General features: G+C 41.9%; 1 protein-coding gene across 1 annotated transcript in view; it reads left to right on the forward strand.

Moving 5' to 3' along the window:
• The window catches only part of CDH23 (cadherin related 23), a 1,839,731-nt gene that overhangs the window by 967,454 nt on the left and 845,698 nt on the right, over positions 1–26,579 (forward strand). The window contains exon 12 of the mRNA XM_069753216.1: positions 9,565–9,714. Within this exon, the coding sequence (XP_069609317.1) occupies positions 9,565–9,714 (150 nt within the window). The remainder of the gene's footprint in view (positions 1–9,564; positions 9,715–26,579) is intronic.

Here is a 26,579-nt window from a genome sequence, read left to right on the forward strand (position 1 = left end):
TGAGAATTTTTTCATGACATTGTTCTTCATGTTAGCGGTAAAATTTCTTCGATATGACTTGCATTTATTTATGAAAAATGGAAATATGGAAAAATGTTGAAAATTTAGCAATTTTCAAACTTTGAAGATTTATGTCCTTAAATCAGAGCGATATGTGACACAAAATACTTATTAAATAACGTTTCCCACATGTCTACTTTATATCAGCGCAATTTTGGAAACAATTTTTTTTTGTTAGAAAGTTATAAGGGTTAAAAGTTGACCAGCGAATTCTCATTTTTCCAACAAAATTTACAAAACCATCTTTTTAGGGACCACCTCACATTTGAAGTGAGTTTGAGGAGTCAATACAACAGAAAATACCTAAAAGTGACACCATTCTAAAAACTGCACCCTTCAAGGTGCGCAAAATCACATTCAAGAAGTGTATTGACCCTTTAGGGGTTTTTTACGAAAACTATAGCAATGTGGAAGGAAAAAATGAACATTTTACTTTTTTCACAAAAAAATTACTTTAGAACCATTTTGTTTATTTTCATAAGGGTATCAGGAGAAAATAGACCACAAAATTTGTTGTGCAATTTCTCCTGAGCATGCCGATACCACATATGTGAGGAAAAGCCACTGTTTGGGCAGATGGCAGGGCTCAGAAGGGAGGGAGCACCATTTGACTTTTTGAATGCAAAATTGTCTGGAATCAATGGTGGCACCATGTCACGTTTTGAAACTCCCTGACGTGCTTAAACAGAGGGAACCCCTCAATTCTATCTCTAACCATGAACCCCAACACACCCCTAACCCTAATCCCAACCCTAACCATAACCACAAAAATAACCCCAACGCACCCTTAACCCTAATCCCAACCCTAACCACAACCCTAACCCCACCACACCCTTAACCATAGTCCCAACCCTAATCATAACCCTCACCACACCCCAATACACCCCTAATCCTTACCCTAACTTTAACCCTAACCATAATCCTAACCCTAACATACCCTTAACCCTTAACTCAACCCTAACTTTAATCCTAATCCTAACCCTAACCCTAACAATAGCCCTAACTGTAACTTTATCCCAACTCACTTTAGCCCAACTCTAACCCTAATAAAAATAAATTTATATTTTTTTATTTCATTATTTTTCCCTAACTGATGGGGTGATAAAAGGGGGGTTTATTTACTATTTTTTATTTTGATCACTGTGATAGGGTCCTATTGTTACCGGGTGCAGGCCTGCAGATCTCGGTGGGTCCATGCGTATTTTCTTCCCAGAAGAAGAAGTCAGCGGCTGTTGGGGGAAGCAAGAGGGTCCAGGGACAACGGGAGGTACTGGTGGGAGATCGGGGGACCCTCATTTCTCTCTCCTCTGATGTGCAATCACATCAGAGGAGAGAGAAATTAAATGGCAAATCAGACTTTTATTTTGCGGTCAACGTTATAAGGTTATACGGCGATCGCCACACCGGGGTCGGTAAAACTGACCCGATTCATGTTTTCTGGGGTCTTATCTACCCCGAGTAGCCAAGACCCTAGAGAAAATCAGACTCTGGGGGGCGCTATACACTTTTTCCACAGCGCCTTTAATTAATGGTGCTGTGGTTTAAGTACCCTTAACTTCCGCCGTTAGAAGGCGTATCGGCGGTCGTTAAGTGGTTAAATTATTTAAATAAATAATTTTTAAAAACAGTGTGAGGTCACCCTCATTTTCGACAACCTGCCAAGTCTAAAGCAAACCGCTGGGAACTGGTATTCTCAGACTGGTAAAAAGCCATGAATATTGGCCACACCCTAAAAATTGCAGTTTGTAGCCAGCCTTGAAAAGGCGCATCTTTTGGATGCATCAATTTTGGCACTTTGTTGGGCTCTCCATATTTATCCTGATGCGGTTTCAAGTTTGGTGATGCTTGTGGCATTGATGTCAGCTGTTTTAGTTGTCAGTGTCTTTCTTTCAATTTATGGATTTTATTCTGGCTTTGAATTTTCTGCAATCTAGCTATGGGGTTAGTAATAGGGGTGTCTTATAGATGTCTCTCCATTACTAACCCCTGGGCTTGATGTCAACTGCCAATACAAAGCTGACTTCAACTCCACAACTATTTCCCACTTGCCACCGCAATAGGGCAAATGGGAAGAGTGAGGCTAAGTGCTAGTATTGGCACATATTATTCATGTACCATTTCTGGGGGGCGAAGGGCTGATATTATCCTTGATGATCTTTCCCTGGCCCCTTCCCTGGCTATTAATATTAGTTCATAGCTGTGTTTTAGCCTTTGCTGGTGTGAAATTATGGGAGGACCCTACATTATTTTATTTTCTGCGGTCTCCCCATAAAATAACCAATAAAGGCTAACCAAATAGCTGTGAGCTGACATTAATAGCCTGGGAACCTTTATGGCTATTGGCTGCTTCCCAGAATATTAACATCAGCCCTTAGCTTTGTATTTTCAGCTGACATGAAAACTACAGATTAGTAATGGAGATGAGTCCCCATTACTAACCCTATAGTTAGATTGTAAAAAAACAGAGCCAGAATAAAATCCTTTAATTGAAAGAAAAACACTGACATCTTTATTTGAAATAAAAATAAAATATATAGTTATATTCACCTTTACTCATAATTACTTGAAGCCCATGTCACCTGTAACAAACAGAAAACAGTAAACAACCATGATACTCACCTTTACGCTTAATCCACCAGAGCCCATGTCCACGGAAAAAGAAGAAAAATAATAAACAACCATATGCTTCACCTTTCCGATGTGAATATAATCCATACTGTCCCATGACAATCCGGATGAATTGAAAAGCAGTAATATTAGTGACTGCTCTCCCCACCAGCCAACTCACTCTAACACAGGAGTGTAACCGTTCCTGCAGTGTGTAGCACAGAGCTTCCATGAGATAGTTCACCAGTGTTCAAAGCTGATGAACCCCGGTGACCTCACTTATGACACTACTCGCTGCATGGGAACTTTATATCATGCTTCTGCACAGGCAGACTTCTATTTGCCCTGCCGATGGGCAGAGCAAAGCACTGCAGTGTACATGTGGTGGGAAGGGCCAAAGCCAGTGCATTTGCACTAGAGTACTTTGCAGCACACAAGCTTTAATGACCTCATATAAATAAAAAAATAAAAATAAAAAAAGATATATTAGTACCATATAAATGTGTCTTGGACAAATTTGGATTTGTTTTTAAGATAATAATTTTTAATCTTCAAAACATTATTATAACATCGGCCAGTTTAAGTAAAAGAATACAAATAACAGTATGAAAGTTTCTTATGCGTTTTATAAGACTTCTTTTTACATAACAATTTGGAGACAGAAACAATCTCGCTTTTTTAAATTTTATTTGTGTTTATACATAGTGTTGTCGTCTTTGGTTGATCAGTAATATGACCATAGATTAGTGTTCAGTTTTATGAGAAATATTTTTTTTTACCATTAAAACAATATTGGCCACTTGTACAATTATGCCAGAAATCTGGGATAAATTGCACCTTTCTTGGCATAAATCAATTTATTCAACTTTTTTTTTTTAATTTACACCATAAGATGTGTATGTCCTACTACCGAAGATAATATGGCAACTTATGCAAGGAAAGGATAATCTATAAGGACAAAGACAGAGTGCCGTATTTCTCGTGCGAGAATCACATTGTAAACCTTGTACTGGCTGTCGGCTCTCCTGACCTGAGCTTGACAGCTGCATAGTAATCCAACACGCTGCCTTACTAAGGTCAGGAGAGGTGCCCGGCCAGTCCCTGCAGTGTGATGCGATTCTCGAACAAGAAATACAGCAGTCTGACTCTGCCCTTAGGCTAAGTCCCCACGGTCAGTTATCATCAGCACATTGGACACAGCACATGTCCACTCCATCCAAAGTGCTGTCGGCTTTTGATCGCAGGTGATTCAGAATGTGTTCATTGAAGCCTGCGGAATCACCATGACCAATAAATTGGACGGGTGATATTTATCTTGTAGAGACTGAGCATCTCCGCAAGATAAATAGATATGCTGTGGTCTAGAAAGAGTCACCGCATGTCCGTCTATGCAGGGAAGCCGCGGATGCCGGTGCACGCATAGTGGAGATGGGATTTCTTGAAATCCCATCCACTATGCTGTAACATTTGGCCGCTGCAGGTGGGACGCTGTAGATGTTCGTAGCGTCCAACCCGCAGCGTTTACTGACCGTGAGAACATACCCTTAATTGGTTGCTCCTAAGGATGAGTAGATCAATTTCATTCCATTTAATTGTCATTACATTTTTAGTTAAGGTGAATTAGAACAAGTTGCTCTGAATCACCAGAAAATGCCCAGCAGCTTTTTACAAAATCTAGAAGATTACATTAGGTACACAAGGCCAAAATAACATTAGGCATGACGTCACAGGTTTCCCATAATGCATTGCAGCAACCACATTGCATAATAAATAATAATTACATTACAACACAGTGAATCAGTAGGTACTACCATAGCTTGTATAATTACCAAGGTGGGGAATACAGCAATCATTTTAAGCTGATTTAGAATAGTTAGAGAACATCAGAGCACACAGCTTTGCAACCTAGGTAGGAAGAGAAAGCTTTAAAGTATTTGACAAATATTACAGACTGTAATGTTTTCCACAACTGCAGCAGTGAAGAAGATCAATAGTACTAGTGTAGTAGTCTATGAATTCTAGAAAGATTCAGTTGATAGTGGGGAGAGAGCTAGGAGAGGTGCTGGCAACAGCAGTGACAGACTATGATTTAATCAGTGATACGATGTAGCTGGCATTTCTCCTACTACATTTCAATTTCAATCACACCTTTTTTTTTTTTATTTTATAATGCACTAGAAAGCAGCAGCAAGGCAGCTCAATATGTTTTACAGAAAAAAAGAAATCCTTGTAAGTCAGAGATGGTGTGCTTGCTAGTAAAAAGCAACTATACTCTTTTTTTGGATTTCTTGGGCATTCCTTTTGTGAAGGGAAAATAATTTTTTTTTAAAAATACAGAAAATTTAGACATTTAACTGTGACTATCTACCTCACAATGTGCATGTTACAAGCACATTTTTTTTTGCATATTTATGTATTATGTATTGCATGCATGGCACCATCATATTCTGCAGCACTTTACAGACATGATCATCACTGTCATTATTGGAACTGATAATCTATTTTCGTTATCAGCATGCCTTTGGTTTCTGGGGAGAAACACACAAACATGGAGATAACATACAAAGCCCTTACAGATGTTGTCCAGAGTGGGATTTGAATCCAGTACCCAGCACTGCAAAGCAATAGTGCTAACCACAGAGCCACCCAGGGGTGGATTAAGGGTAGCCAGGGCCCCGGGCTGTTCAGACACTGTGGGTCCCCCCGGTCATGTGACGGGGGTCATGTGATGGGGGTCATGATATACCTGAACCAGATTATTCCAGAAAAATGGCTGGGCCCTACTCTACCGTAACCTATTAAATATTTGTTAAAATATGCAGTACAATTTAGGTATGTTTTGATTTATTTTTAAATTTTTAAAATGACCAATATCACATACAAGGAACAAATACCACCGCACCATGTCAAGACCACATATCACCACCACTTGGTGACCAAATAGCACATACAAGGGACAAATACCGCAACACCATTTCCAGACCACATATTACCACCACATAGTGACTGAATACTACAATACTGATCAGTAATAAAAAACAAACACAGTACTATCACCATAAGTGCCAGTATTCACAGGAGATCTGTACTTAGTATGCAGTGTCTGTGTAGAGGTAATACAGAGATCACTGGTGACATTATACACAGGAGCTCTGTATATAATGTATAGGTAATACAGTGATCACTGGTGACATTGTACACAGGACCTCTGTATATAGTATACAGTGTATAGTGTCAGTGTGTAGGTAACACTGACTCACCAATGACATCTCTAGGTGAAGTCCTTCATCTTTCATCCAGCACAGACCGCCATCATTTCTTCCAGTCAGGACTCGTTTCTGCAGGAAATAACACAGTTATCTCGAGCTCTGCTTGCAGAACACATTACTTAATTTTTCACAACTTCTACATTACACCACATGAAGAAAAAAAGGCAACATAGTGTCACTCTGCACAGTACAGGACCGCACCTCCCCCCCCCCCATTTAAAACAGTATACTCAAAAAATAAAATAAATACATCACTGCAGTAATAATATCCCTTAATTAGCCCCTATAGTAATAAAATTCCCCATCCTGGCCCCGTTTATCTCATTCCTGGCTCCAGCCGTATGTTCTCCCATCCTGCCCTCATGAGTATCCATTCTACCCCATATGATCTCCCCATCCTGCCCCATCTGTCTCCATCGTATCCATCCTGCCCCATGAGCCAATCCTGCCCCATGTCTTTCATTCTTCCCCCGTGTTTCCAATCATGCCCCATATCTACATTCTGCCCATGCCTCCAATCATGCCCAGTATCTACATTCTGCCCATGCCTCCAGTCCTGCCCCCACTGTGTACAGCAATCTTCCCCAGTGTGTCCAGCATATTACCCCCAGTGTGTCCAGCAATCTGCCCCAGTATGTCCAGCATATTGCCCCAGTGTCCAGCAATCTGCCCCAGTGTGTCCAGCATTGCCCCCAGTGTGTCCAGCAATCTGCTCCAGTGTCTGACTCCAGCATATTGCCCCCAGTGTGTCCAGCAATCTGCCCCAGTGTGTCCAGCATTGCCCCCAGACAGTGTGTCCAGCAATCTGCCCCAGTGTGTCCAGCATTGCCCCCAGTGTGTCCAGCAATCTGCCCCAGTGTGTCCAGCATTTTACCCCCAGTGTATCCAGCAATCTTCCCCAGTATGTCCAGCATATTGCCCCAGTGTCCAGCATATTACCCCCAGTATGTCCAGCATTGCCCCCAGACAGTGCGTCCAGCAATCTGTCCCAGTGTGTCCAGCATATTACCCCCAGTGTGTCCAGCAATCTGCCCCAGTGTGTCCAGCATTGCCCCCAGACAGTGTGTCCAGCAATCTGCCCCAGTGTGTTCAGCATATTACCCCCAGTCTGTCCAGCAATCTGCCCAAGTATGTCCAACATATTGCCCCAGTGTGTCCAGCATTGCCCCCAGTGTGTCCAGCAATCTGCCCCAGTGTGTCCAGCATATTACCCCCAGTGTGTCCAGCAACCTTCCCCAGTATGTCCAGCATATTGCCCCAGTGTCCAGCATATTACCCCCAGTATGTCCAGCATTGCCCCCAGACAGTGTGTCCAGCAATCTGCCCCAGTGTGTCCAGCATATTACCCCCAGTGTGTCCAGCAATCTGCCCCAGTGTGCCCAGCATTGCCCCCAGACAGTGTGTCCAGCAATCTGCCCCAGTGTGTCCAGCATATTACCCCAAGTGTGTCCAGCAATCTGCCCCACTATATGTCCAACATATTGCACCAGTGTGTCCAGCATTGCCCCCAGTGTGTCCAGTAATCTGCCCCAGTGTGTCCAGTAATCTGCCCCAGTGTGTCCAACATTGCTCCAGACAGTGTGTCCAGCAATCTGCCCCAGGGTATCCAGCATTGCCCCCAGACAGTGTGTCCAGCATTCTGCCCCAGTGTGTCATGCATTGCCTCAGTGTGTCCAGCAATCTGCCCCAGTGTGTCATGCATTGCCTCAGTGTGTCCAGCAATCTGCCCCAGTGTGTCCAGCATGGCCCCCAGACAGTGTGTCCAGCAATCTGCCCCAGTGTATCCAGCATTGCCCCCAGACAGTGTGTCCAGCAGTCTGCCCCAGTGTGTCATGCATTGCCTCAGTGTGTCCAGCAATCTGCCCCTGTGTCTCCAGCATTGCCCCCAGACAGTGTGTCCAGCAGTCTGCCCCAGTGTGTCCAGCATTGCCCCCAGACAGTGTCCAGCATTCTGGCCCGCCCGGGCCCCCCGGATTGCCGTTAGCAAAAAAAAAAACGAGTTCTCCTCACCTGACCTGCGCTCCAGGCGGCGAGCTCCCTCCAGCAGCGCACACTCGCCAGCGACTGACAATGACGTCAGACACCGGCGACGTGTGCGCTGCGCCTGCGGCCGACTTCAGCTGCCAGCCTCCAATTGGCTGGCGGCTGTTGTTAACTATTGACGTGCGGGCGCGTGCCCACACGTCAATAGGTGAAACTGCCGTAGCACCGGTAGGGGCCCGGTGAGCAGACGAGACGGGGCCCGATGCGGGCCCCCTCTCTGCCCACCGGGCCCATAAATGATACGCCAGTCAGGGCACGGGCAGTAATGCCCTGATGGCGACAGGCAATCTGAGCGGTAGCCCAGGGCCCCCCCACACCACTGGGCCCTGGGCTACCGCCCAGATTGACCCTCTTATAATCCGCCCCTGGAGCCACCATGCAGTCATATCTGCTTTGTCAAATCTGTATATGCCACGCCAATACAGCACCTTGTTGCAGGTTCTTGCCTTTTGTATGCGTTACTAACCAACATTTGTTTTCATGTCATTTATGGGAAGGGGGTGGAATTTTGTAAAAAAAAAATAGAAAAAAGTCTTTTAAATCTTTGACATTTAACATGCTTATGCACACCTGTTTTGCTAATTGGACAAAATGGTCTATCTTTGTCAACACCTATACTGCTTTCTATACATTACCTGTTATGTCTTTTTTTGGCAAGGGTGAATAATCGAGGTTGAAAAAATTATCAAAAGTTAATTTTAGCATTTTACAAAATTTACAGTAAAAAAAAAAGTAGACATGGCAATAGATTGAGAAGTGTAAAAGAAAAGCATGCAATGACTTAGAATGCAAGGGCCACTAGCAGCCTCAAAAGCAACAAAACCACTGGTACCGACTGTCCAAGCAGCAGTAAAATTAAATGTGGCCGACAAATGGTCACCTTTGCCTCCATAAGCATTGGTGGGTAGAAACTGGAGGGTTTAATTAAATATACGGCTCTTCACTCATCTCAGTAACAGCCGAATGCTATTTCTTCTGACAGCTGTAAGGTGCACGGGGTAGTCATGGTTGAGGGACTGTGTTTCTATGCCCTGGCACACCACAAATAAACAGTGCCCAGTGTGCCATCTTGTGTAGGGTGCATTACACTCACTTGCCAGCCAAAGGTCTTCACTGTTTTCAGTTCTGCATACTCAGGAAAAGCTGCACACAAAGCAGGGGACACCATGAGGCCTCATACCATTTGCTTCTCCTAGGAACCACTGTACCTGGAACTCTCCCTAGCAACTGTTTCCAGCAAACTTTTTCACTAACTGACTAAACCATGTTGTATGCTGTCAGGATTTGGCAATCTGCAGCTGCATAAAGTGGCTGCACAATTTATCAGTCGAGAAATCACCCGTTAATGATCTGCCCCATTGAGCTTTATTTTTGCATAATAGTTATGTATGTATATGGCATTTTTTTATGTTTCTTTGTACATTTGTGAAGAGAATGGATGGAACAAACATAAGGATGGATGAATGGATAAACGTATGCATGAATGAGTTTTCAATATTATGCTTCATTAATCAATATCTTGTGTGTTGGTAATATCTTTTGTATTGGTCTTGTGTGTCTAACTGTATTGCTTCTCATTAACCAGGGTGTCAACAGTGCCTTTGAAGTTTACCTTGTGGGTAACAACTCCAACCACTTTATCATTTCTCCAACTTCTATCGAAGGAAAGGCTGATATCCGTGTGAGAGTTGCTGTACCCCTGGACTACGAGACAATACCACGCTATGAATTTTCAGTAAGATTTATTGTTTAATAAATAATTTTATAATGGCTTTTATATAAATTAATATGTAGGACAATTAAGAAGCATTTTATACATATATTACTTTACATTGTTCTATTTTTAAGACCTTTCTAACCAGCGTCGGACTGCTGCACCTTGGCCCACCAGAAAAATAATTCTTGGGGCCCACTATGTAGCTACATAGAAATAAATACAAGACCACCCATTGCTAATATCAGGGTATATTATAAGGAAGTACATGTCTTAATTATGTAGCAGGGGTTGGGGTAGCCCCCTCATAGAATATAATATAGCCTTCCTCATAGAATATAATGCAGTCTCCCTCATAGAATATAATGCAGCCCCCTCATAAAATAATGTCGCCCCCTCAAAGAATATAATGCAGCCCCCTCTCATAGAATAAAATACAGCCCCCTCTCATAGAATATAATGCAGCCCCCTCTTATAGAATGTAATGCAGCCCTACTCAGAGAATATAATGCAGCACTCCACAAAATATAATGCAACCCTCATAAAGCACCCTCATAGGGTATAGTGCAGCCCCCCTCATATAGTACAGGGTGGGCCATTTATATGGATACGCCTAAATAAAATGGGAATGGTTGGTGATATCAACTTCCTTTTAGTGGCACATTAGTATATGGGAGGGGGGAAACTTTTCAAGATAGGTGGTGCACAGGGGGAATCTCAGGCCATCTCCGCTGCGGTCTCCCATTCTTCTCCTGCTGCAGTGAAGCCTGCTCAGCGAAGACGTATGTCCCAGCGTCTCGCTCAGTCTGACACTGTGCAAAGGGTTACTGCTGCCTTTCCAGCTTCTGCCATTGTAGCCAGTACTGGGCAGCGGCGAGCAGATGCTTTTTGGACTAAGTCCTACTTTTCCCCTTCTGAGCATGCCCAGGGTAAGATCTCTCGTTGGAGATCAAGGGTCACATGCATAGATACTGCAGCAAATTCCATTGGTCCTCTAGGAAGGTCCTGAAGTTGCTCAAGTTCTGTGGCAGCCTCCCATTGGTCCTTCTGGGAAGGTCCTGTACTTGCTGCAGCTATAAAAGGTTTGCATGACCGCATGGCCATGCGCTAGTATCAGTTCATGTCATGAGTTTTGCGCCAATGTGGTCATATATGTGTGTATTCAGGGCCCCGGCTGAAATAAGCCACTAGAATACCGGCACCTCCGGTGAGGAGATTGTGTGTATGCATTCAGGGCCCTGGCTGTAATAAGCCACTAGAATACCATCTCCTCCGGTGAGGAGATTGTATGAGTGCCTCTTTCACTGCGTGACCACAGACTGCTATCTGCTCGCCAGTTGATGTGTACTCCTGTGAGCTAAACAGGACACAGTGCTTTCTTTATAGGCGACTCTGTGAAGTAACAGAGTTCGCTTCTACTGCCATACAGTGCCGCCATTTGCCAGCAGCAGGTTCCCTCCTGCACGGTGGACCCCAGGCTGCGAATGCACCAAGTATCATCTCACTATTTACTCGGTGTGATCCGCCAGCCCCTAACAGGTGGTGACCATGGCAGCCATTTTGAAGTTGGCCATTTTGGATCCAACTTTATTTTTTCCAATGGAAAGAGGGTCATGTGACACATCAAACTTATTGAGAATTTCACAAGAAAAGCAATGATGTTCTTTGTTTTAATGTAACTTTATTCTTTCATGAGAGTGTGTCCAGAGTGGGAGAAGAGTGTTGCATTGACAATCCAACACAATGGGAAGAACTTTGAACACATTTTATAAGTGGTCATAAACTTGTAAATAACTCATGAAAGCAGGCAGGTATCAGTGCCTGGGCCAGTAGGACCCTGCTTCTAATATTTCTTCAGTAGACATGACAAACTGAATAAATGAAACAAATTCCTAGGCAGTTTACGTTACAATATGCACTTTTCAGTATTTTGTGAACTGTCTTTTTTTTAATTCCATACACAACAGAGCCACACATGAAAGTTTGTATTAAACATTCTTATACATTTTATATTACAATATTTGAAAAAAATATTAAATTCTCCATTTTTACATGATTGTTGCTAGATATGTTGGCACTTGGCAACCATTAACAATGAGTAAATCCTTTTTTCCACTATTTTAATAAGAAAGATATATCTCATGATAAAAGATCTGATCATATACAGTTGTGTGAAAAAGTGATTGCCCCCTTAAGACATGAAGTAACTGTAGTTTATCACATCTTTGGGAAGCCGAGTTCAAATTTCTAGCCACATGCAGGGCTGATTATTGCCACACCTATTCTCAATCAAGAAATCACCTAAATAGGACCTGCCTGACAAAGTTAAGTAGACCAAAAATTTCCTCAAAAGCTAGACATCATGCTGCAATTCAAAGAAATTCTGGAACAAATGAGAAACAAAGTAATTCAGATCTATCAGTGTGGAAAAGGTTATACAGCCATTTTCATGCTTTGGAACTCCAGCAAACCACAGTGAGTGCCATTATCCCCAAAAGGCAAAATCATGGCACAATGGTGAACCTTTCCTAGGAGTGGACGGCAGACCAAAATTACCCTAAGAGTGCAGTAGCGACTCATCCAAGAGGTCACAAAAGACCCCACAGCAACAAGGAACTGCAGGACTCACTTGCCTCAGTTAAGGTTATTGTTCATGACTCCACCATAAGAAAGAGAATGGGCAAAAATAGCCTGTATTTTAATTTTTGTCTTCTTACAGGAGACAAGGGTTTTACTGGAATGGGCGTTAGGTGAGTATAACTGTGTTTGGCTTTTTAAAATAAAAATGGAAAAGTATGTTTTGATTTTAATTCAAATAAAGGAATTTATACTGGCTGTGTGTTTATTTACATTACAACTAGAGGATTAGTAATGGATAGGCATCTATAAGCTTCTCCATTACTAAGCCGTAGGCTTAATGTGACATCAACCCCACAAATATGAACCCCACCTGCCACTGCCACAGTATAAGTGGGAGGAGCCAATATCCCCTCAGCCTAGGAATACCAGCCCCCAGCTGTCTGCTTTAACTTGGCTGGTTGTCACAAAATGGAGGGGGACACAAGCCATTTTTTCAAATTATTTATTTAAATTATAAAAAAATATGGCATGTGGACCCCTCTATTCTTGATAACCAGCCTTGCTAATGTTGACAGCTGAGGGTTGCAGCTCATAGCTGTCAGTTTTGCCTGGCTGTATTTTAAAAATACAGGGTAACCCACGCCATTTAAAAAAAATATAAGTGCAGTTGCTGGCTGATGCATACTCCCATCAGCTGCGCCTGCTCTCAGTTTTATTAGCGGAAGCAGACGTAGCCTGTTGGGAGTAGTAGACTCATCATCCAGCTCCAGTAACCACAGGTAAACTTTTTACCTCTGATCATAGCTGCAGGCTCATGCTGTCATTTGACAGCTTGTGATCTGCAGCTCTCTGTAGATGGTAATGATTTTACCAATGATAAAAGGCAGTGTTTGCCGCACTGTCATGCACATGCACATTCAGATCAAGAATAAGTTGTCCTAATAGTGGACAACCCCTATAACTGGATTATCTGGGGTAGTACTTTCCAGAGAACTGGTGCAACACAAGAATAGTATCACAGGCAGTAGTGGAATGTTCGGATTATGGAAGATGTTTTATAATTTTGTTTATGTACAATTCAGAGAGGACAAGTACATGCAATATCAGTCAAAATAGAGCAACATATAGTTCAATAATTCAAACAAAAAGAGTAAGGGCCTTGATTACATGAGCTTAGAATTCATAAGGAACTAGTATTGATGCGAAAGGCAAAAAGTGCTTATAGTGTATGGTCCAGCCATCTTTATAACAAATAATTTTATTTTAAAGCTGCATCAAGCGGTAAATCAGTGAATATCTGTATATGTCCAAATATAAAGTGCTATTAAGAACATGGAGTGTGAGATATAAGCTGGACCAAATTTTTAGAAAAATGTAGAATGTAAAGGCTTAGAAAACTTAGATTAAATGACTAAAAATATGCATTTTTAATGTGTGTCTAACACTTTGGACACGGGAAATTAACCTGATTGTCTGGGGTAGTATATTCCATCCTGATAATTGATGCATCAGAAGAAAAGTATTGGAGACACCAGTGGGAGGTTTTAGATTATGGAGGATGCTAGCTTTATGAAACAATGTACACTGCTCAAAAAAATATGGGTAACCCTTAAACAACACAATGTAACTCCAAGTCAACACACACTTCTGTGAAAACAACCTGTCCAGTTATGAAGCAACACCGATAGTGAATCAATTTCTCCCGATGTTGTGAAAATGGAACAGACGACAAGTAGAAATGATAAGCAATTAGCAAGACAGCCCCTTTAAAGAAGTGGTTTGGCATGAGGTGACCACAGACCAGAGGTGTCAAACTACATTCATCGAGGGCCGCAAACAGGTCATGTTTTCAGGATTTCCTTGTATTGCACAAAGTGCTGGAATCATTCTGTGCAGGTGATTAAATTATCACCTGTGCAATACAAGGAAATCTTGAAAACATGACCTGTTTGCGGCCCTCGAGGAATGCAGTTTGACGCCTCTGCCACAGACCATTTCTCTGTTCTCATCCTTTTTGCTGTTGTTTTGGTCACTTTTGCATTTTGTCATTGCTCTCACCTCTACAGTAGCATGAGGCGGTGTCTACAACCCACATAAGTTGCTCAAATAGTGCAGCTCATCCAGGATGTCACATCAGTGAGATCTGTAGCAAAATTGGTAGCTGTGTCAGTAAGCACAGTGTCCAGAGCATGGAGCAGATACCAGGAGTGATGCCAGTACACCAGGAGAAGTGGAAGGGGCCGTACGAGGGCAACAACCCAGCAGCAGGACTGCTACCTTCTCCTTTGTGTAAGAAGGAACATGCGAAGCAGTGCCAGATCCCTGCAATTTCCATGTGTCAACTCAAACTGTCAGAACAAGACTCCATGAGGGTGATATGAGAGCTCAACGTCCACAAGTGGGGGTTGTGATTATCGCCCCAAACTGTGCAGGGTGATTGGCATTTTCCAGAGAACACCAAAATTGCCAGATTCGACATTGGTGCCCTGTGTTCTTCACGAGTGAGAGCAGGTTCACACTGAGCACATGTGACAGAAGTGACAGAATCTGGAGACACCGTGGAGAATGTTCTGCTGCCTGGAACATCGTCCAGCATGACTGGTTTGGCAGTGGGTCAATTATGGCGTGGGAAGGCATTTCTATGGAGGGCCCTCAGCCCCCCATGTGCAATCCAGAGGCACCCTGACTACCATTAAATAGCAGGATGAGATCCTCAGACTCAATGTTAGACCATATGCAGGTGCATTAATTTAGATTTTCATTTTTTTTATGTTTTATTGTTTTCCACAAATACCACCATATAAGGAATAAAGATTTGCATCTGGAATACTTCATTCAGTGAGATCTAGAATGTGCTATTTTAGTGTTCCCTTTATTTTTTTGAGCAGTAGATTCTCACCTACCAATCCACTACTGCCCCTCTTGTGCAAGTGCACAGGCCTCTCAATGGTCCTCTTTTTTCCAAAGTGGACAGCCTGTGAACATTGTGGTCAGTGATTTGCTGCAGACGTCACATGTCCGTACAACTGGAATATGATGCCATTGACATGTGAACACTGCAGCCAATCACTCACCAAAATGGCTACACACAATTTTTGCTGGAAGAAAGAGTGAGGTAATCAGTGAGGGAACTGGGCAATTGTGTGACAGGAGCAGAAGGGGATCGGTAGGGGAATATGTTTTGTTTATAGACTATTCTTCCTTGCACGGACCTTGTACAAGGTCTTTTTCCCTGAAGTCCATCATAATACTTCTTATTGGGTACTCTGTCCCATGGTCTGTGGGTGAAATTTGTATGCTGCTTTTTAGGGGGTACTCTGTCCCATGGTCTGTGAGTAAAATTTGTAAGCTGCTAATGTAGTGTTTTCTTAAGGTTCAAAGAATTGTGATGAATAAAAAAATGCTCATATGAAAATTGAATAAGACAAAAATGAATTTACTTACATTGGAAATGGTAGGAGTCAAATCAGCCTCTCTCTCTGTGTCCTTGCTCATCCAAATCTGTCTCTCCTCTGTGTCAGGCAATACCTCCATTTATATGTTAAAGTATTTTGATCTATGTCATGGTATGTGTACTGAAGCCTTCAGGCAAAATAAATAAGAACAATACCTGGCATCCCTGGGGGCTTAACAAGTATCTGTATAATAATAAATATTAGCATGATACCATCTCATGGGAACAAGTCCATTCCATTGGTTCTCATCTTTGAAGATAAATATCCTTTGTTTAGACTGACCATTTGGACACTTAACATGTGGCTGGACAAGTTTTCAATTAGCTTTCTGTGGACTCCATTGAAAAGTATGTATATATATATATATATATATATATATATATATATATATATATATATATATATATATATATATACAGATATATGAAAAAAGATTGGGCACCCCTATTAATCTTAAGCTTAATGTTTTATAAAAATTGTTTGCAACAGCTATTTCAGTTTCATATATCTAATAACTGTTGGACACAGTAATGTTTCTGCCTTGAAATAAGGTTTATTGTATTAACAGAAAATGTGCAATCTGCATTCAAACAAAATTTGACAGGTGCATAAGTATGGGCACCCCACCAGAAAAGTGACATTAATATTTGCAAAAATAACAGCCTCTAGTCGCTTCCTGTAGCTTTTAATGAGTCCCTGGATCCTGGATGAAGGTATTTTTGACCATTCCTCTTTACAAAACAATTCCAGTTCAGTTAAGTTTGATGGTCGCCAAGCATGGACAGTCCTCTTCAAAACAACTGTCTAATGATCTGAAAACAAAGATTATTCAACATAGTTGTTCAGGGGAAGGATACAAAAAGCTGTCTCAGAGATTTAACCTGCCAATTTCCATTGTGAGGAACATAGTAAGGAAATGGAAGAACACAGGTACAGTTCTTGTTAAGGCCAGAAGTGTCAGAAACATTACTGTGTCCAACAGTTATCAGATATATGAAACCGAAATAGCTGTTGCAAAAAAAGATTTTTATAAAACATTAAGCTTAAGATTAATAGGGGTGCCCAAACTTTTTCATATAACTGTATACTAATAACAAAACCAATCAATATCTCTATAATTCGTATTAATTAATTGGAGTGTTGAAATCATATTAAAAATATATAATACAGCAGCACATTCCACCCCTGATTTCAATCACTTTAATTAATTATCCTACCACTAAACTATTCAAATTCTTCATAAACCATTATACATTATTGTACCCTAATATATTTATTTGTTTGCTACCAATAGAAAACTACGTTGGTACAAAAAACAATGGACATAAAAATCAAAAACTCAAAAACAAAACAATGGACCACAAAGTACTGGAATATTGAAATGTTTTTGCAAAAATCTTCTTTTCTTCTTTAGACCACAAATATAGATTGGTCTCAGATGCAGGGAAAGCACGGGGATTATTGTGCCCTCATCGTCTTGCCTAAAGGCCAAGATGACTGCTTTTGCTGGTTGGCCAAAGGACAAACTCAAACATAATCTGTCCCCACCCTTATGACATTAACCCCTCGTCTCTTCAAAGCAACGGGTGGGGGGGGTGCAGGTGTCAATGACCGAGTTCCTTCATCTTCTATCCCTGCAGCTGGTCAGGGCCTCCATTTATACACCATTTACATTCAGGTTCAAGGGTTAGTTCTCCCCTCGCTTGTCATCAGCTGGCGGTTCTGAGGTTCACCCTGGTCACAGCTTAGCAGAATCTGGGCTCTGTCTCAGCACTCAATTGGACATTGGCACAGATACAGCCTGCACTATTGGAAAGAAATTCAAAGTCACACTCTAAAAAGTTCAGTTCAAAGCAACAATCCAGGATGTATTAACTTGGTCTATGATAACTCAGTCCAAAAGTTCTGGTCCTGGTGGCTTATTTCTCTACCCCTTCATCAAATGAATAAAACAAAAAGACCCGGTCCAATAAAATATGCCCAAAACAACCTTTGAAATTTTCTACGGTAGCAAACATATTTTTAATACTAAATCATAACTCTACTAAATAAAACATGTGCATCATATTTATATCGCATATGTCTGGACTTATACACTGAAATATATCATAACTCCAGAATATCAATCACCAGTTATCAAATGCATAAAATTAATGTCAAACAAATTTGCATAATAATGATCATAATTACAAGTATAATAATGTCAATAAGAATTTCAAAATTATGTTAATAATCAAAACTAAAATCAGTCATTAAATGTTTCCACATTTTTCATTAAAAACATAACCCAAACTTTTTAGCTGAATTTGAACAAATTAATTATTTACATCAATAACAAGCACATTACATCCACTCACTGTCCCTGACTTTAGCAATGCATTCATTCAGTACCCAGTAAAGATTCTCATTTACATATGAGCAAAGAAAATCACACTTTGGGTAACCCACACATTTGTATTGCATGCTAACACTGTACTCAAGTGTAGATGCAAATTAAAAACAAAACTGATACTAATAAACATTCACTTAAAATAACATATACGTTTTTCAAAAACCCAATATACACAGAATTCCTAAAATATATAAATATGTGAAAAACTCAAAACATAAAGTAAGTCACTTCGAAATTTAAATAGGTGCACTCCTGTTTTAATACTGAAAAGACAAAAACTATTTACAGTGCACACATGGTAATTAGATGGCCAAGGATTCTTCTTTCAAGAATGAGACGTCCCTTGCACGTCTCATTTTTAGACGCACCATGGGATCAATACAAATACTACCAATTCCTATGCCCTCAAGATGGTTCATGATTATTGTATTGGCTCCAAAATCCCATAACCTGAGAATCCAATGTTAATAAATTCTCTCCTGCTTGCTGTCAGTATCTGGTGGCTAATTCTGTTAGTTCGCCTGCCGTATAATTTCTAGTTTCCTCTGTCATGGCGGATTCTGCGCCAACAGCTGCATCTCCTGCATCCATCCTATCGCCCCTACGCTGAGTGACTTCTCTCCTGGTCTTTGTTGCTACAATAGGTCTGGCATGCAATTCTATCTCATTTTCTAAGTCATCACATTCTAACAAATCTGACCATTTCTCATGTGCAGTCATGTTTCTAACATGTGCAGTATGACTATCTGACACTGGCTGCTGTCTCCTCCTGCGCTTATTCTTATTCATATTTTTCACATATATCACATATTATTCCAAACTCTTTTGAATTTTATCATGCTGTTTCACTTGATCTCTCAAAGCTGATTGCAAGCTGATCCTTTGCTCTATAGCTGTATGCAGCTCTAAACGCAAGTTATCAATATCCTCCTGCAAACTTTGCAGTGCCTGGACACAAACCCATCCAACGGCAGCTGCTGTTTTTTGCTCTTTTGCATCATACCTTGAGAGATCAAATTTTTGCAGTCACATCCTGGGGATTTGCTAAACGCTGTCCCTCCATGTACTTATTACCGTATATACTCGAGTATAAGCCGACCCGAGTATAAGCCGACCCCCCTAATTTTGCCACAAAAAACTGGGAAAACTTATTGGCTCGAGTATAAGCCTAGGGTGGAAATGCAGCATTTACCGGTGAATTTCAAAAATAAAAATAGATCATTCTTGCCCCATAGCTGTGCCATATAGTGCTCTGCACCGTTCATATTTCCCCATAGCTGTGCCATATAGTGCTCTGCACCGTTCATATTTCCCCATAGCTGTGCCATATAGTGCTCTGCACCGTTCATTATTGCCCCATAGCTCTGCCATATAGTGCTCAGCACCGTTCATATTGCCCCATAGCTCTGCCATATAGTGCTCTGCACCGTTCATATTTCCCCATAGCTCTGCCACATAGTGCTCTGCACCGTTTATATTGCCCCATAGCTGTGCCATATAGTGCTCTGCACCGTTCATATTTCCCCATAGCTGTGCCATATAGTGCTCTGCACCGTTCATTATTGCCCCATAACTGTGCCATATAGTGCTCTGCACCGTTCATATTTCCCCATAGAGCTCCACATAAATCTCTGCTGCAATAAAAAAAAAATGCCATACTCACCTTTCTTGCTTGCAGCTCCCAGCGTCCGGTCCCGGCGTCTCTCCGCTCTGACTGATCAGGCAGAGGGCGCCGCGCACACTATATGCGTCATCGTGCCCTCTGACCTGAACAGTCAGCGCAGATAGACGCCGGGAAGATGGAGCGGCGCCCGGCGGCTGGAACGGGGATAGGTAAACATGACATACTTACCTGCTCTCGGCGTCCGGCTCCTTCTCCCGGACAGCTGGTCTTCGGTGCCGCAGCTTCTTCCTCTATCAGCGGTCACCGTTATCGCTGATTAGAGAAATGAATAGGCGGCTCCACCCCTATGGGAGGTGGAGCCGCCTATTCATTTCTCTAATGAGCGGTCCCACGTGACCGCTGAACAGTGGAAGAGCTGCAGCACCGAAGACCGTGTGACAGGCGGGGGGAGCGTCAGGATCGCTGGAAGCAGCTAAGTATGCCTCAGTGCCCTCTCCCCCTCACCCGCCGACCCTGCCACCCACCTTGACTCGAGTATAAGCCGAGAGGGGCACTTTCAGCCCAAAAATTTGGGCTGAAAATCTCGTCTTATACTCGACTATATACGGTACATTCCTGTGCCATTGGGGTCCACGGTCCTGACAACACCCATTCTGTCAAGGTTCTGACACTACTCTCAATTGCTTTCCTATTCTTAACAAATGTATTCAATTTTGGAAACATTTTTATTCAAGACACAAATCCCACTTCTGACACCACTTGTTTTGTTAAGGTTCAAAGAATTATGAGGAATAAATAAATGCTCACACGAAAATTGAATAAGACAAAAATGATTTAACTTAATAAAAGATAATAAATATAAACAGTCACTCACAATAGCAAATAATCAATAAAGTCATAAGTCATACATTACAATGGAAATGGTAGGAGTCAAATCAGCCTCTGTCTCTCAGTGTCCTCGCTCATCCAAATCTGTCTCTCCTCTGTGTCAAGCAATACCTCGGATTTTGATCTATATCATGGTATGTGTACTGAAGCCTTCAGGCCAAATAATAATAATAATAATTTTTATTTCTATAGCGCCAACAAATTCCGCAGCACTTTACAATTAAGCAGGGACATATACAGACAATAAATTCAGTACAAGTTAAGACAATTTAAACAGTGACATTAGGGGTAAGGTCCCTGCTCGCAGGCTTACAATCTACAAGGAAATGGGGGGACACAATAGGTGAAAAGTGCTTGTTATTTCAGGTCTGGCAATTATAATAAATAGGGATTTTCATATAAAACTGCATGATCCGGTCATCAGCCCGTGTGTTTAAGTGCAATAGTCAAGTATCAAGTGCAGTTATGTGCATGGAGGGTGTGGAGACAGATGAATAGTAGGGTGCAGATTCACATGCAGATAATATTTGGAAGGAGGGAACAGGACAAAGTTAGTTTACTGAGTAGTTGATTTGGTAGGCTTGTTTGAAGAGATGGGTTTTTAAAGCGCGCTTGAATAGGTCGGGGCTAGGTATCAGTCTGATCGTCTGGGGAAGTGCATTCCAGAGAGCTGGCGCAGCACGAGAGAAGTCTTGAAGACGGAGGTGCGAGGTTCGGATTACGTGGGATGTTAGTCTTAGGTCATTTGTAGAACAGAGAGCACGTGTAGGGCGATAGACGGAGATGAGAGAGGAGATATAAGGCGGTGCAGAACTGTGGAGAGCTTTGTGGGGGAGAGAGATGAGTTTATACTGGACCCTGTAGCGAATGGGTAGCCAGTGTAATGACTGGCACAACATGGAGGCATCAGTGAAGCGGCTGGACAGAAATATGACCCTGGCTGCCGCATATAAGATGGATTGGAGAGGAGAAAGTTGGGAAAGAGGGAGACCGATCAGAAGAGAGTTGCAAAGAGAGTTGCAAATAGATAAGAACAACACCTGACATCCCTGGGGGCTTAATAAGTATCTGTCTAATTAACATTTACATGATACCATCTCATTGGAACAAGTCCATTCCATTGGTTCTCATCTTTGAAGATAAATGTCCTTTGTTTAGACTGACCATTTGGACAATTAACATGTGGCTGGACAAGTTTTCAATTAGCTTTCTGTGGACTCCATTGAAAAGTACATATATATATATATATATATATATATATATATATTAATAACAAAGCCAATCAATATCTCTATCATTCATTTTATTTAATTGGAGTGTTGAAATCATATTAAAAAATATATAATACAACACATGTAGATGTACTGTGCCCCATGGTCTGTCGGTGAAATTTGTAAGCTGAAAATGTAGCAATACTGTGCCCCATTCTTTGTGGGTGAAATTTTTAACTGGACTGGAAGTACCTAGCCTCGGTGTCTGTGAGGGCACTGTTAAAATTTTTATGTTATTCATTTACTTCCCATTTCTCAAATGATTGCTATGGTGACAGAACCCCTTTAAGTAATTTCCCTATTCAAATTATATTCAGGGCAATTGTCTTGCTCTCACCCCATTTACCTTCCTTTTGCACCCCACTATCCCTCACTGTGACCATTTTACAGCCATTTTAAAGCACCAAAGTCCGGGTCCCTATTGGCTTCTATTGGGTTCGGGTCTATGGTCAAGTTCGGATTATCCACAAGTTCGATCATCTATAATCACAGGTTTTTGTCCTATCATCACATAATGATAGTGATATCAATAGTAGCTGTCAGAAAGAGATTCCTAAGTTTAGCTTTTCCTGTGTGCTAGTGCTTCAAAGTGGTATAAAGCTGGCATAGTTTTGCAGAGGTCTGCACTGTTAAAAAGGACATGTTTGCTATCTGACAAAGAGGGTTGTAAAAGTTTTATTGAGCATAAATGTTTCTTCCGACCAACATCGCCATTACCTGCCGTCTGCTTCGGTTGTATTTTTATAGCATCTTGCATTTCTCAGTCATAAATCCGCAGTGTTAGAATAAGTCTGTAGCAATTGCTTTTACCAACTAAGGATAAAAGATCTGGTTTAAAACACCAATGAGAGGAATCTAAAAGAGAACTTCAAGCTGTCGCTAGTTCAGACGATCTTGCTGATAAGTAAAAAGTAGAACAAATATATGTATATATATTTTGTGATGCAGCGATCACTAAAGGGTTGGGGAATACTTGCTTGGCAACAGGATAAATGCACACAGGAACACTTTTTGCACATAACAGTCAATGCAGTTTACTGTAGAGTAATAAACTGTACCATGAACAGTCCATACACATTGTATCAGAACATGTCATTAAGTTGTGGTCACTAAACATGCTGGACCTCAGTCCGTCCAGTTACCATGGGTGACCGCACAGTTCATAACGCTTCTTAGTACTCGGCTTTAATACGGAGTCTCTAAACACGCCAAACTTCTCTGCCCAGTTTCCGTGGGAGATCACATGCTGAACAGTTCATTATATCAACCAGAGAAGCTGCATTATGGGGATCACAAACTTGCCTGGCAGACATACACTAGTCGGTTCCAGACCCACCGAAGGACAGTAGCTTCCCCAACACAGTAGCCATCACCAGCTCTGCAGATCCAAGGCCTCACCTCATGCATTTCAGGGATCCATTCCACACACAGGACCTCTCAACGCAAAGGCCACTCAGGATCACGGCCTCACCAGGTGCTCTTCAGGGACCCGGTCCTCATTCTAGACCTCCCAACACCCAGGCCTTTCCTCTCACAGGACCTTACAGCAAAGACCCAGTCAGGTCCATACACAGGAAACCATGTGACCCACACCTTGGTCACATTACATACTTGTAACCACTGCCATAGGCGGGAGGTGTGTGTGGTTAGTTTGACCCACCCAGCTCTCAAACTAACCCTGCAAGCCTCCCTTTAAAGCTACACAAATACTTGTGGTACTACAGGTCCCAGAACAACCTTACTTCTGGTTTACAGTGCAGAGTATCTTCCTCTGCGACACATACCGGACATTCACAATAATGCTGGACTTTGTCTCATCACCATAGTTATACCTGCGACTGCCATGCATTCATATGGCCTCAATATGCCTCCGTGCGTATTCTGAGGAGACCATGCAGCACCCCCTACCTGTAACAGGGGTCACTGCATCACAATTTATATACAGTGCAGACCAAAAGTTTGGACACACCTTCTCATTTAAAGATTTTGCTGTATTTTCATGACTATGAAAAGTGTACATTTACACTGAAGGCATCAAAACTATGAATTAACACATGTGGAATTATATACTTAACAAAAAAGTGTGAAACAACTGAAATTATGTCTTATATTCTAGGTTATTCAAAGTAGTCACCTTTTGCTTTGATGACATCTTTGCACACTCTTGTCATTCTCTTGATGAGCTTCAAGAGGTAGTCACTGGGAATGGTCTTCCAACAATCTTGAAGGAGTTCCCAGAGATGCTTATCACTTGTTGTGCCTTTTGCCTTCACTCTGCAGTCCAGCTCACCCCAAACCATCTCGATTGGGTTCAGGTCTGGTGACTATGGAGGCCAGGTCATCTGGCGTAGCACCCCATCACTCTCCTTCTTGGTCAAATAGCCCTTACACAGCCTGGAGGTGTGATTTGGGTCATTGTCCTGTTTAAAAAAAAAATGATGGTCCAACTAAATGCAAATCGGATGGAATAGCATGCCGCTGCAAGATGATGTGGTAGCCATGCTTGTTCAGTATGCCTTCAATTTTGAATAAATCCCCAATAGTGTCACCAGCAAAGCACCCCCACACCATCACACCTCCTCCTCCATGCTTCACGGTGGGAACCAGGCATGTAGAGTCCATCGGTTCACCTTTTCTGCGTCGCACAAAGACACGGTGGTTGGAACCAAACATCTCAAATTTGTACTCATCAGACCAAAGCACAGATTTCCACTGGTCTAATGTCCATTCCTTGTGTTTAGCCCAAACAACAACAACAACAGCGCTTGGTTTTTGCCACTGTACTTGGGGACTTTTTCAAAGTTTTCCCAATTTTTCAGACTGACTGACCTTCATTTCTTAAAGTAATGATGGCCACTCATCTTTCTTTACTTACCTGCTTTTTTCTTGCCATAATACAAATTCTAACAGTCTATTCAGTAGGACTATGAGCTGTGTATCCACCAGACTTCTGAACAACACAACTGATGGTCCCAACCCCATTTATAAGGCAAGAAATCCCACTTATTAAACCTGACAGGGCACACCTGTGAAGTGAAAACCAATCCTGGTGACTACCTCTTGAAGCTCATCAAGAGAATGCCAAGAGTGTGCAAAGCAGTCATCAAAGCAAAAGGTGGCTACTTTGAAGAACCTAGAATATAAGACACAATTTCAGTTGTTTCACACTTTTTTGTTAAGTATATAATTCCACATGTGTTAATTCATAGTTTTGATGCCTTCAGTGTGAATGTACAATTTTCATAGTCATAAAAATACAGAAAAATCTTTAAATGAGAAGGTATGTCCAAACTTTTGGTGTGTACGGTATACATATATCTAGATAGAGATTGCTATTTGTTTTACTTCCCTGTAATTTGCAGGTTTTACAATAAGTTTGATAACACTTGTTCATAGAAATTTACTGATATTTAAAATTCAAAGTGCTGTTCAAGTTTCAGAGGATTCTCAACATCTGACACCTACCCATTACTAACCCCAGGGCTTGATGCCAGCTGCGTTTTTTGACAAATCACAGCTGACATCAACCCCAACTACCATTACCCTGATTGCCAACGCACCAGGGCATCAGGAAGAGCCAGGCAAAGCACCATAATTAGGTTAATCTCATCTGATGCATTAATTCCGGGGCATCTTTGGGCTTGTATTTTGGGCTGGGAAGGGCCTTATAACTAGGGACCTTCCCAGCCTGATAATATAAGCCCACAGCTGTCTGCTTTACCTTTACTAGTTATCAAAAATATGAGGGAACCAAGTTGTTTTTTAATTTATTTATTTATTGTGTTAAACCAGCATAAACACTCTTTAGTGTCAAATGAGAGACACTAAATGGTGCAAGTTTATTATATGTAGAGGGCTTGTGAAATTACATATCTACAGGACATCTATATACTCTATCTATTGTAATGCGGCGGTGTTCACACCATGCAGTAATGAGGCAGTGACCAAGTAAAGTTCAAAGCAAAATACCTTGTAATGTCCAAAAACTCACAAATGAAAAGGCAAAATGATATCCTCCAGATCGCAGCTGGGGCATCAAGACAGTCTATATCTGAGACCGGTTGCCATGGGAAACTGTCATGCCGAGGGGGGCACCAGGCGTCCGCTTCCCTTGGCTCTGTGTTAACTGCACACCAACACTGATACACCCTAACCTTTGCTGCCGGGTTTTTAAAATGGAATCTGTGGCCATGGGCCACTTGTAAATACCCAGCTGAAGGGAGTGAACCGCCCCACTACCATCCTGTAGTTTACTCCAAAAATAAAAGCCTATAACGGGTTTTCCTTAAAATTGCCTTGGCCTAATAACTTGACCAGGTCCCCACTTACTTTTATTCTGCACTGCAACCACAGATATGCCTGTGACTGTAATGCACTCCAGCGGCCTCAATACACTTCTATGCGCATCCTGAGGAATACATATCGACCCTCGCATATGATCCACCTCACTGCCTTACAATATCTATCCATTTTGAGGGTTCTGGCTGTGAATTTACTATACTTGGTTTATAAAATTTTGTGGTTCCTTTGAGATGTGTGCTTAAAAATTGTACGACATACGCATGGTCCGTGCGCCGTCCGATTTTTATCTTGCACCCATTGATTACATTGGTGAGTCTCGTTCGATATACGCAGCCATACACCCAATGCTGCAATTTTTTCCTCAGCTCAGGAAA

Source organism: Ranitomeya imitator, chromosome 2 (assembly GCF_032444005.1).
Source record: "Ranitomeya imitator isolate aRanImi1 chromosome 2, aRanImi1.pri, whole genome shotgun sequence".
Classification (NCBI taxonomy): domain Eukaryota; kingdom Metazoa; phylum Chordata; class Amphibia; order Anura; family Dendrobatidae; genus Ranitomeya; species Ranitomeya imitator.